The sequence below is a fragment of the Narcine bancroftii genome, chromosome 5 (assembly GCF_036971445.1).
Source record: "Narcine bancroftii isolate sNarBan1 chromosome 5, sNarBan1.hap1, whole genome shotgun sequence".
In the NCBI taxonomy this organism is placed as follows: Eukaryota; Metazoa; Chordata; class Chondrichthyes; order Torpediniformes; family Narcinidae; genus Narcine; species Narcine bancroftii.
Window position 1 is genome coordinate 194,054,538 of NC_091473.1, and position 13,306 is coordinate 194,067,843.

General features: G+C 44.6%; 1 protein-coding gene across 1 annotated transcript in view; it reads right to left on the minus strand.

The window, feature by feature from the left end:
• adar (adenosine deaminase RNA specific) overlaps window positions 1–13,306 on the minus strand; it is a 67,758-nt gene that overhangs the window by 4,877 nt on the left and 49,575 nt on the right. Inside the window, exons 10-12 of the mRNA XM_069940541.1 lie at window positions 7,289–7,408; window positions 6,185–6,318; window positions 5,081–5,263 (exon numbers count right to left, since the gene is read on the minus strand). Coding sequence (XP_069796642.1) covers window positions 5,081–5,263; window positions 6,185–6,318; window positions 7,289–7,408 — 437 coding nt within the window. The remainder of the gene's footprint in view (window positions 1–5,080; window positions 5,264–6,184; window positions 6,319–7,288; window positions 7,409–13,306) is intronic.

The following is a 13,306-nucleotide window of genomic DNA, read 5'->3' on the forward strand; positions in this document are numbered from 1 at the left end:
TGCGGTACCGGATGTAAACAGCGTCTTTATTGTTGAGGTCTTTCATGGCTTGGTTCAGCATCATGCTGAAGAAGATTGAAAAGAGGGTTGGTGCGAGAACGCAGCCTTGCTTCACGCCATTGTTAATGGAGAAGGGTTCAGAGAGCTCATTGCTGTATCTGACCCGACCTTGTTGGTTTTCGTGCAGTTGGATAACCATGTTGAGGAACTTTGGGGGGCATCCGATGCGCTCTAGTATTTGCCAAAGCCCTTTTATGCTCACGGTGTTGAAGGCTTTGGTGAGGTCAACGAAGGTGATGTAGAGTCCTTTGTTTTGTTCTCTGCACTTTTCTTGGAGCTGTCTGAGGGCAAAGACCATGTCAGTAGTTCCTCTGTTTGCGCGAAAGCCGCACTGTGATTCTGGGAGAATATTCTCGGCGACACTAGGTATTATTCTATTTAGGAGAATCCTAGCGAAGATTTTGCCTGCAATGGAGAGCAGCGTGATTCCCATGTAGTTTGAGCAGTCTGATTTCTCGCCTTTGTTTTTGTACAGGGTGATGATGATGGCATCACGAAGGTCCTGAGGCAGTTTTCCTTGGTCCCAACAAAGCTTGAAAAACTCATGCAGTTTGACATGCAGAGTTTTGCCGCCAGCCTTCCAGACCTCTGGGGGGATTCCATCCATACCTGCTGCTTTGCCACTTTTCAGTTGTTCAATTGCCTTATATGTCTCATCCTGGGTGAGGATCTCATCCAGCTCTAGCCTTAGGGGCTGTTGAGGGAGCTGGAGCAGGGCGGAATCTTGGACTGAGTGGTTGGCACTGAAAAGTGATTGGAAGTGTTCTGACCATCGGTTGAGGATGGAGACCTTGTCGCTGAGGAGGTCTTTGCCATCTGATCTGCGCAGCGGGCTTTGGTCTTGGGGTGAGGGGCCGTACGCAGCCTTTAGAGCCTCGTAGAAACCCCTGAAGTCGCCAATGTCCGCGCTGAGCTGGGTTCATTTGGCGAGGCTAGTCCACCACTCATTTTGGATCTCCCGGAGTTTGCGCTGAAGATGGCTGCATGCGCGACGGAAGGCTTGTTTCTTCTCTGGATAGGACGGCTTTGTAAGGTGAGCCTGATGGGCAGCTCGCTTCTTTGCCAGCAGCTCCTGGCAGCTTCCTCTCTACATTGCAGTTTGTTTACATTTCTTTATTTGTTTACATGTGTACGTTGAGTACAGTTTTTTCTTGCTCTACCACTAAGTGGTCATTCTGGCTGGCCCGCAGGAAAAAGAATCTCAGGGTTATATGAGACGTCGTATATGTACTCCGACGTCCCCACCCCACCCCACTCCTCCCTCAGGAAACCCATCCCCCAGCCCAGGAACCACTGCTCCCCCACAACTCCCCATCCCCATTTCTCCAATCTCAGCCCTCAGGCTTGAAGTCCCCCTTGACTTCTGCGGTCGCCCCCCTCCCCCGCGGGAGGGGCTGTGGACTCTGATACCGCCCATCCCCGCCAGCTCAGTGGTGCATGTCTCTCTGCGCCATGAAGAGCCCGGGTGGGTGGGGGGTAAACAAGAAGCACACGAGCATGGGCAGAGCGTTGGCTGATTGGCAGGAGGCGGAGAGTTGGAATACGAGGATGATATTCTAGTTGTCTGCCAGTCGCTAGTGGTGTTCCACAGGGGTTGAGGCCACTTCTTTTTATGTTGTATATTAATGATTTGGATGATGGAATGAATGGCTCTGAAGCCAGGTTTGCAGATGATTCCAGATTTATTGTCAAGAGTACATACATGACATCACATACCACCCTGAGATTCTTTTTCCTGGGGGTGCACAAGAATTACGACCTCTTGGTAGTGAAAAAAACTGTACACACCGTAAACGTGTAAACAAAGAAATGAATGTAAACAAACTGACTGTGCAATGCAGAGAGAACAAAAAGAAAATCAACAAGCAAGAATTCTTAAATGAGGTTGTGGTTGAGGAGTCTGATGGTGAAGGGGGAGCAGCTGTTCCTGAACCTGGTGGCGTGAGTCTTGTGGCATCAATACCTCTTTCCTGATGGCTGCAGCGAGAACAGAGCGTGTGCTGGGAGGGGGAGCTCCTTGATGATCGCTGCTGCTCTCTGACGCCATTGTTCACCGAATGTTCTTGATGCTGAGGATGGGTTTACCTGTGATGTCCTGGGCCGCGTCCACTACCTTTTGGTAGGCTTTACGCTCAGGGTATTGGTGACCCCCCCGTACCAGACCGTGATCTAGCCAGTCAGTACACTTTCCACCACACCTCCGTAGAAATTTGCCAGGGTTTCTGGTGTCAAACCAAACCTCCTGAGGAAATAGAGGCGCTGCCGTGCTTTCTTCATGATACTGTTGGTGTGTTGGGTCCAGGAAAGATCCTCTGAGATAATGACTCCCAAGAATTTACATTTGCTCACCACATCCACCTCTGATCCCCCCAATGATCACTCGATTGTACACCTCCAGCTTTCCTTTCCTGAAGTCAACAATCAGCTCCTTAGTTTTGGTGAGATTGAGTACCATTTCTTGGCAGGTTTGTAGATGGTGTTACTGTTGTACCAAGCCACACAATCGTAGGTGTAAAGTGAGTAGAGCAGGGGGCTAAGAACACAGCCCTGTGGTGCTCTGGTGGGAATGGAGATTGTGGAGATGTTCTTACCGATCCTCACTGATTGACGTCTGGAGGTGAGGAAATCTAGGATCCAGTTACACAGTGGGGTGTTAACCCCCAGGTCCTGGAATTTGCTGATCAGTTTTCAGGGGACGATGGTGTTAAATGGCGAACTGGAGTCGATAAAGAGCATACGATGTATGTATCGTATGATACACAGGAAGGTGGAGGAGCAGGTCATGTAGAGGAAACACGGATGCTGCAGAAGGACTTGGACAGATTAGGCGAACGGGAAGAGAAAGGGCAAATTAAATATAATGTCGGAAAGTGTATTGTAATGAACTGAGGTATGAAATATAAACTAGCAGACTGTTTTCTGAATGGGGAGCAAATTGAAAATACCCAGATGCAAAGGGACCTTGGAGTCCTCGTGCGGGACGGCCTGAAGGTAAACTTGCAGGTAGAGTCGGTGGTGAAGAAGGCTGGTGTTCATTTCAACAGGAATAGAATACAAGAGCAGGGATATGATGTTGAGGCTTTATAAGGCACTTGTGAGACCTCATTTGGAGTACTGTGGGCAGTTTTGGGCTTCTCATTTAAGAAAAGATGTACTGAGATTGGAGAGGGTTTGAAGGAGGTTCACAAGGATGATTCTGGGAATGAAAGGGGTATCATATGACAGACAGTCCATGACCTATATTCATTGGAATTTAGGACAATGAGGTGGGGGATCTCAGTGAAACATTTTGAATGTTGAAAGGCGTGGGCAGAGTCGATGTAGAAAGGTTGTTTTCCAAGGAGGGAGAGCCTAGGACAAGAGGGCACAACCTCAGGATTGAAGAGCGTCCGCTTAGTACAGAGATGCGGAGGAATTTCTTCAGCCAGAGGGTGGTGAATCTGTGGAATTTGCTGCCACAAGCGGTTATTGAGGCCAGGTCATCAGAGATTGATTGATTCCCTGGTTTATCAAGAACCTAAGGTTATGGAGAGAAGGACGGGCAGTGGGGCTTAGTGAGAGAATGGGTCAGCTCCAGATTGAATATTGGGGGCAGACTCGTTGGGTTGAATGGCCTATTGCTGCTCCGATGTCTTATGGTCTCATTCAGCCACAGCATACCCCCACCTCCCCTGGTCTTCCCTTCCTCACCATCCAGCTCCCACTGACTGGCCAATGCTCGGGATGCACGAGAGAGGGACATGGGTGGGTTGTGGGAGGGTGCCCATCCCCAGCCTCCAGAACATCTGCTCACACACCTCAATGCCAGCCCTCCCGACGACCTAACGCTTTGGGCAAGGTGATGATGGACAGCAACTCCTGCAGCTTAGTCCTCAGAGAGGGTGTCGGGGGCCACAAGGCAAGTTTGTCTTCATTTTAAGTCCATTTGTTTCACTTCTCTGCCCAATGAACAAGGTTGGATAGATTTTTACATAGTCGAGGAATTAAGGGATATGGGGAAAAGGCAGGTGGGTGGAGATGACCCCATCATCGGATCAGCCATGATCACATTGAATGGCAGAGCAGGCTCGATGGGCCGAATAGTTAACTCCTGCTCCTATTTCTTATGTTCTTATATTCTCTGAACTAAGTTCAGTGAAATAAAAAGGGAAATACATAACCTCCAGTCGCCATGGTAATTAGCTAAACAGTTAATCATGCAAAGGGTCAGCTGTAGAGATATTGGAACAGCAGCACTTTGGAACAACAGGTGGAGGGAGGTGGGTGGAGAAGGCAGCAGGGGGGTATCCTGGATGTCACAGGAAGGAGCAGAAAATCAGACTGATCAATGTGGACAGAGCGATGAAGCGGTGGGGGGAGGGGGAGGGAGGAGGGAGAGGGGTCGGGGGAGAGGGGTGGGGAGGGAGGGAGGGGAGGAGAGAGAGATGGGGGAGGGAGGGGGAGGGGAAGGAGGGAGGGAGTGAGCTATGATCCCGTGGAAGTGAGCACAATCCTGTTGGACCTTGATGGGGCAGATGGGGTCATGGTGTCAAAGTAAGGATCGGTTATTTCAGACAAATAAGAGGAAAATGTGTGGAAAATGTTTGGAATTCACTGCCTGAGGGAGAGTGCGTCCATCTATATTGTCTCCTGAATCAATTTCAGGGGAGGGACATCATGGCTTAATGACCTGCTGTAATTCAGTTCGACATCCCTGGGGCAGAGTACCACAGGTCAGACAGAGTGAAGCCCCCTCTTCACCGTCCCATCACACACTCTCCCAGGGTCAGACACAGAGTGAAGCTCCCTCCACACCGTCCCATCCCACACTCCCAGGGTCAGACACAGAATGAAGCTCCCTCTGCACCGTCCTATCACACACTCCTGGGATCAGACACAGAGTGAAGCTCCCTCTGCACTGTCCCATCCCACTCTCCCGGGGTCAAACACAGAGTGAAGCTCCCTCTGTACCGTCCCATCACACACTCCCAGGGTAGACACAGGTTGCCTCTCTGTTCAACTTGTGATACTCTTTACTCACCTAGGGTGATGGTGCTGAGATAGACGGGGTGGATGAAATGGGACAGCAGAGCCCCTTGAAGGCCCAGCACATTCCAGCGCAGGATCTTGTCGCTACAGGACATGGTACGAAGCCTCTCCCCGTGCTGAATCCCGTCCCACGTCGGGACAATGTCGCTCGACTCCACAGGGATAGTACCTTCACCTGGAGACCAATGGAAGACTCGGTCAAAGTGGCCAACTCAACAAGAGGTATCTCAAAGACTTGCTGGGGGGGTGGTAGCATGGCCTTGGGCACAGAAGCAATGCCACCATGGATGTTCACTGACAACCGTGGGGAGAGGTTTATCCAACCACAAACACCGTCAAACTGCCCTCCACTCTAGGCCTAACCAGGCCAGGCACAGGCAACGCAGGCAACTGTGCCCAGTCAACTCTGCTCAGGCAGGCAGTGAGACCAGAACTGCATTACCCTTCAAGGTGCCATAGAAATGGGAGCCTGCTATCCCAACACTATGGAGCGATCTGAAGAGTGATATCAGTGTTGGGAGAGGGCTCTTATTAGAAGGGCAAGTCAGCGATTTCTTTCCTCCACACTGAGCTGTGTACAACAATACCAACAATCAGTTATGGAAAAACGGATGCTCTGATATATAAAGCTTCCTGTGCTCAATCCTAAAACTCAGTACAAGGAGAGGGACAGCATTGGTCTCCTGAATCAATCACAGGGAAGGGATTACCATGAGTCAATGACCTGATGCCATACTGACCAACCTTCCCAGGGCAGAGTTACCACAGGTCGTAGAGGGCATAGCTCCCACCACACCGTCCCTTCACATAATCCTGGGGTCAGACACACTGTGAAGCTTCCTCCACACCGCCACAATCACGCACTCTCGGGGTCAGACCAGAGTGAAGTTCCCTCTATGCCTTCCCATTACATGACTGGCTGGGTCCAAATGTGCCTTCCTTCAAACAATGGAATATGTTTAATACCCACAGATGCCATTCTCACTGGCCCAGAGTTTTAGTTTGGTCTGGGTCAGGACTCGGACTCCCTGCTGGTCGGCATGACCATCCACCTTCCGGTAATTGTAGCGCCAGCCGGCGTGGGGAACCCACTCACCGTTCTCCACTTTGGTGCGGAGCTTGCCCTGCTTTGTGTTCTCAAACAGTGGGTGATGCGACTCATCTCCCTCCTTGGTGGGGGGCTCGCTGCACGACTTGTCGAACAGGGCACCGTCTCCGCACGGCGCAGTGCTGGGGAAGAGCAACAAGAGGCAGAGAGTGAACAAAACTGTCCCATCCGCCTCCCCTCCGATTCCCGTTCCACCTTTTCACCGCCATACTTCAAATCTCTCAGAGTCGGGAAGTCCGAGGGGCTGGTCACAGACCTCGGAAGAGGGGTGTGGCTCACTCCACATCCCCATCCCTGGTTCTGAGGTGGAGGTGATAGACTGCTTTCAGTTCCAAGGAGTTAACATCTCCAGTAAGCTGGCCCAGTCCACTTAGGCCGATGTAATGGCTCCTCTGGAGCTTAAGGGAATATTTACAAAAATAAGGGAATTAAGGGATATGGGGAAAAGGGAGGAGGGTGGAGATGACCCCATTATCAGATCAGCCATGAATGGCAGAGCAGTCTCAATGGGCCAAACAGCCGACTCCTGCTCCTTATGTAAGACACCTGCATCTCTACAGGCGCACACTGAAGGGTTCCTGGCAGGGTGCAGCCAAGGCCGCAAAAAAACCAGAGAAACCAGTGATGGTGACCAGGGTTGGAATCCCGCACTGCCTGCAATGAGTTCTCTCCGTGTCTGCGTGGGGTTTCCTCCCACCATTCAAAACGTACCAAGGGTTGCAAATTGGGTGGCACGGGCTCATGGGCCACAATGGCCTGTATGTTTAAATTAAAAAAAAAACTCATTTCACCTCTGGCCCCACACTCTGCACCCCTTCACATCTGGAGTGCGAGATCACACAGCACCATCTTCAAGAACAGTTTCTTTCCCCAACAAAAGAACCCCAAAACCGTAATATTTCATCGACTCCGTTCCCGTGGCAACTCATCCCTCTGGAACTCTGCACATGGGATGGTTTAGCTGGATTGCTCACTTCATTTGGGACATGTGACGGTAAAACCCAAATTTCATCTCAGCACGTGGTCCAGTGCCTTTGAGGCGGGAAACAAATCTCTTGATGGGATGGGAGCTGCGGCCAAAACTTAACTGACCTGATGTAGAGATGAAATGTGATTCCTGGTTTAATCTGCAACCTGTGGTCTTGCGCTGGCATGAAGAGGCTGTCATTGGTAGATTCAGGATTATACTTCAACAGTTCACTGTACAGAAACCTGTGGAGGAAGAAGCACCTGTTTCACTCGACACCCCAAACCTTTTCCAGAAACTCGAGGATCCAATTGATAGAAGCTTGGTTCGACCTCTGTCCAGAGAAGGGAGTTAGTCGGCACAAGCTCGGAGCAAGGATGCCTTCCAGCAGGAGCCTCGACAGCCCTGGTAGGAGCAGCGAACAAGCAGGGCTGGGAGACATGCAGGAGACAGCAGACGTTGGAAGCTGCAGCTCAACATAATCTGTTGCAGGAACTCAGCAGCACTGGTGGGAGAACCGTCGATGTTTCGAACCATAGAACATTACAACACAGAAACAGACCCTTCGGCCCTTCCAGTCTGTCCCAGACTAGTTCCACTGACCTGCACCCAGTCCATACCCCTCCTGTCCACGTACCTGTCCAAATTCTTCCTAAACATCAAAATGGAGCCTGCATTCACCATTTCAGCTAGTAGCTCGTTCCACACCCCCACCACTCTCTGTGTGAAGAAGTTTCCCCTAAATGATCCTTCTTGATTTTGCACAGGATCCAGAACTGTACCATCTGGCAAACATTATGGACACGAGTTTTAAACTGTCCAAGTACCAATCCAGTTTGTGAAGGTCGCCGTGGCGGTGGACAGGAAATGTACAGAGGTCACGTAGTCTGACTCCCAGCTAAATATTACACGATGGAATATGGGAATGCAGAGTTGTATTCCCCGGAGAGAATCATGGACGATTTAAGGAGAAAACATGATGCATTGGTTAGAGGAGGGAAACCTTGTCTGCAGCACAGATAGAATTTCACCCCTTTGGAATAAAGGAAACAACTCGTCACAGTAGCAGGAAAATGATTGGGATTAAAGAAGTGGGACGTGGCGCAGACAACGGGCTCTTGTTTTTTTGTCCCTGACCCCTTTTTATTTAAGTATCTGGGGTTTTTTTTTTAGTTTTTCACAAGAGCTGTTGACCTCACCGGTGTTTATGTTTTTGTTATTTGTCTAATTTGTATAACTTTATTCTCCATTGTATTGAGGCATGGGGGGAGGGGGGAGAAAAAGACTCTGTATGTTATACATGAGCGTTGTAACGAAGTGTATTGTTGCCTGGATTTATAAGTCTTTGAAAATCGAAAGTAAAATGGTCCAGAAGAAATACCCACTAATGCTCCCCTCATACTTTCCCCCTTAACCCTCTAGTGTCGAGGAGTCACGTGATGGAGTAGTGGCCGGACGGTGAACTCCAGCCCTCTCCAGAAAAGTCAGAAAAAACAAAACAAAACACAAAGGCACAGAAATAAAAATCAAAGTAAAGTGAATATAAAGGTGGAAAGAAGATGGCGACGAAAAAAGAAAAGTCGAAACCAACGGTAAGAAGAGAGGAAGAGAAGACAACGGAAGATGAAGGAAAAGGCCTTACCTGTTCGAAGAGGCCCGCGGTGGAGAGAGAAACCCGCTCCCTCAGGTCGGTAGAAATTGGACTACAAAAATGGCTCGCAGAGCCGAGTAAAAGTGCGCAACCGCGCATGAAAAAAAACACACCGACGGGAGGGGTGACCAGCTGGGGAGTCGATCTCCACAGCCGGCAATGACAGCTGCAGAACACCTGCAGCAAGAGGAGAACATAGAAGACAACGAAAACAAGAAAGAAGAGAAGAAAAGGGCAACAAAGAAACAACAGATGGCCAACCCAGAGGAAGAAGAAGAGGAAGAGGAAGAGTACAGTGAAATAGAAGAAGAAGGGAAAGGCAAGATAAAGGATATACTTTCTCTTATTAAAGATTACATGGAGTCATTTAAAGAATGGCAAGCGCAAGAATTTAATGATTTAAGAAGAAGAATAAACAATACAGAAGAGAAAATGAACAAAATAGATATGACCTTAACAGAAATGGGAAAGAGAATGGACAAGGTGCAAGAACGAGAAGCAGCAGTAGAAATGGAGGTAGAGAACTTAAAAAAGAAATTAGAGGAATCTAATAAAAAAGTTAAAGAGACACAAGAACTGTTAGCTCAGAAAATAGATATAATGGAAGAAATAACATAAAGATAGTGGGCCTTAAGGAAGATGAAGAAGGCAAGAATATGAGGGAGTTTATAAAAGATTGGATCCCTAGGATCCTAGGATGTCCAGAACTACAGCAAGAAATGGAAATAGAAAGGGCACATAGAGCATTGGCCTTTAAACCACAACCACAACAAAAGCCAAGATCTGTTTTAGTAAAATTCCTAAGATATACTACAAGAGAAAAGGTACTGGAGAAAACAATGGAAAAAGTAAGAGTGGGCAACAAGCCACTGGAGTATAAAGGGCAAAAAAATCTTCATTTATCCAGATATAAGTTTTGAACTCCTGAAGAAGAGAAAGGAGTTCAATACAGCAAAGGCGATTTTATGGAAGAAAGGGTATAAATTTATACTAAAGCATCCAGCGGTATTGAAAATATTTATTCCAGGACAACAAAACAGACTATTCTCGGATCCAGAGGAAGCACGAAAATTTGCAGAACAATTACAAAATAGACTGAGGGATGAAGACGTGTAACGAGAGTACAAAAGACTGCAAACTAAAAAGTCATAAGTTTTGAACTCCTGAAGAGGAGGAAGGAGTTCAAAACATCGAAAACGATCCTATGGAAAAAAAAAACTATTCTCGGATCCAGAGGAAGCAAGGAAATTTGCAGAACAACTACAAAACAAACAGAGAGATGAAGACATGTAATAAGAGTAAAAATGACCACGATTTATATGTATGTGGGTAAAGAGGTATATGTGTGTATATGTATAATGTGCATACATGAACGTATCCGTATTTAGAGGAAAATATAGATAATATAGACAAGAATTAATAAGGGAAGGAAAAGAAATAGAGGGAATAAGGAGGGAATTAAAAGAGTGACCCTTGTCACATATGAAAAGTGAAATCGTTTCTGGGGGGGCTGGGTGGGGGGGTGTTACGGTCACTACAAAATCAGCTGACGCTTGCGAGTGAATTCGCAAATCCAAATGGAGAGGGGAGATGTGGTTGTCCGACAAGGGATAAAGGACAACTCAGGAGGGGAAGGGGGGATTGGGGCTAAAGAAGTTTTAAATAGGAGAATAAGGAAAATGTTTGATGTTTTAGGAATGTTGTCTTATAAAGGATTCAAAACAAGAAAACAGAAATGGATAAGAAGGAAAGGTAATGATGGAGAAACGGAAAGGGAAGATAAACAAAGTATAAAATGGCTACATTGAACTATATGACTTTAAATATTAATGGATACATAACCAAATTAAAAGGAAGAAACTGCTAAATTTACTGGAAAAAGAAAAAATTGATATAGCATTTGTGCAAGAAACACATTTAACTGAATTGGAGCATAAGAAATTAAAGAGAGATTGGGTAGGACATGTAACAGCAGCATCGTATAATTCAAAAGCAAGAGGAGTAGCTATATTAATTAGTAAAAATGTGCCATTTAAAATAGAAGAGGAAATAATAGATCCAGCAGGGAGATATGTAATGATAAAATGTCAGATATATTCGGAGTTTTGGAATCTACTCAATGTATATTCGCCTAATGAAGAAGATCAAAAGTTTATGCAAGATATCTTTTTGAAGATAGCAGATACGCAAGGGAACATATTAATAGGAGGGGATTTCAACCTGAATTTGGATTCAAATATGGACAAAACTGGGAAAAAAATTAACAGAAAGAACAAAGTAACCAAACTTATAATTAAATCGATGGAAGAAATGCAACTTTTGGATATATGAAGGAAACAACATCCAAAGGAAAAGGAATATTCATATTATTCGGGTAGACATAAAACATACTCAAAAATAGACATATTCCTGTTATCTGCTCGCATGCAAGAGAGAATTAGGAAAATTGAATATAAAGCTAGACTATTATCGGACCACTCACCCCTGTTATTGACAATAGAGTTAGAAGACATCCCACCAAGAATGTATAGATGGAGATTAAACTCCAAGCCTCTTAAAAGGCAGGATTTTAGAGAATTCATTGAACGACAAATTAAAATGTACTTTGAAATAAATACGAAATCAGTGAAAGATAAGTTTATACTATGGGACGCAATGAAAGCGTTCATCAGAGGGCAAATAATAAGTTATGTAACCAAGATGAAGAAGGACTATAATCAGGAAACAGAGCAGTTGGAAAGGGAAATAGTAAATATAGAAAAAGAATTAGTAATGAAGGAAGATATTACTAAAAGAAGAGAATTGGCGGATAAAAAAATAAAATATGAAACACTACAAACATATAAGGTGGAGAAAAATATAATGAAGACAAAACAGAAATATTATGAACTAGGTGAAAAAATGCACAAAATCCTAGCATGGCAGCTTAAGACAGAACAAGCTAAGAAAATGGTATTGGCATCAAGGAAAAAAGACAAACAAATTACATATAATCCAAAAGAAATTAAGGAAAACTTTAGAGAATTCTATGAACAATTATACCGAACTGAAAACGAAGGAAAGAAGGGAAAATAGATGAATTTCTAACTAAAATTGAACTACCAAAACTACAAATAGAGGAACAAAATAAATTAACAGAGCCATTTGGAATAGTAGAAATACAAGAGATAATAAAAAAATTACCAAATAATAAGACACCAGGAGAGGATGGATTCCCAATAGAATTCTATAAAACATTTAAAGACTTATTAATTCCGCCCCTCCTGGAAGTAATCAACCAGATTCATAAAACGCAAAGCTTACCAGGTTCATGTAAAACAGCAATAATTAAAGTAATACTAAAGCAAGGGAAAGATCCACTCACACCAGTGTCATATAGACCAATATCTTTACTTAACACAGATTATAAGATAATAGCTAAATTATTAGCAAACAGATTAGCAGAGTATGTACCGAAAATGGTAAATCTAGACCAAACTGGATTTATCAAAAAAAGATGCACAACAGACAATATTTGTAAATTTATTAACTTAATTCATGCAGTAGAAGGGAATAAAGCACCAACAGTAGCAGTTGCTTTAGACGCAGAGAAGGCCTTTGACAGAGTAGAATGGAATTATTTGTTCAAATAATTGCAAAAATTCAGTTTACCGGAGAAGTATATTAATTGGATTAAAGCATTATATAAGGGACCATTAGCGAAAGTGACAGTAAATGGACATGTATCAAAACAATTTAACTTAAGCAGGTCAACACGACAGGGTTGACAACTATCACCTTTATTGTTTGCGTTAGCTATAGAACCACTAGCAGAATTGATAAGAACAGATAATAATATAAAAGGAATAAAAATAAAAGACAAGGAATATAAAATCAGTTTATTTGCCGATGATGTTATAGTGTACTTAACAGAACCAGAACTATCAATAAAAGAATTATATAAGAAATTGAAGAAATATGGAGAAGTGTCGGGTTACAAGATAAACGTAAATAAAAGTGAAGCAATGCCTATGAATAATGCGGATTTCTCAAAATTTAAGAAGGAATCACCATTTAGATGGCAAATGCAAGCAATAAGATACCTAGGTGTACAAATAAACAAAAATCTCGGCCAACTATATAAACTCAATTATTATCCACTAATGAAAAAATTACAGGACGATTTAGAGCACTGGAAAGAGTTACCACTAACACTAATAGGAAGGATAAACTGTATTAAAATGAACATTTTTACAAGGATATTATACTTATTTCAGGCATTGCCAATACAACTGACAGAGAAATTCTTCAAGGAGTTAAAGAAAATAATAAGGAAATTTTTATGGAGAGGGGAGAAACCGAGGATAGCACTAGATAAATTAACAGAATGGTATAAACAAGGAGGCTTACAAATGCCAAACTTTAAAAATTATTTAAGAAATAATATTGAAATATTCGAACAAATATGGGAGCCTTACATTAAATACAATAGCGAAAACCTACCGGGGACAAT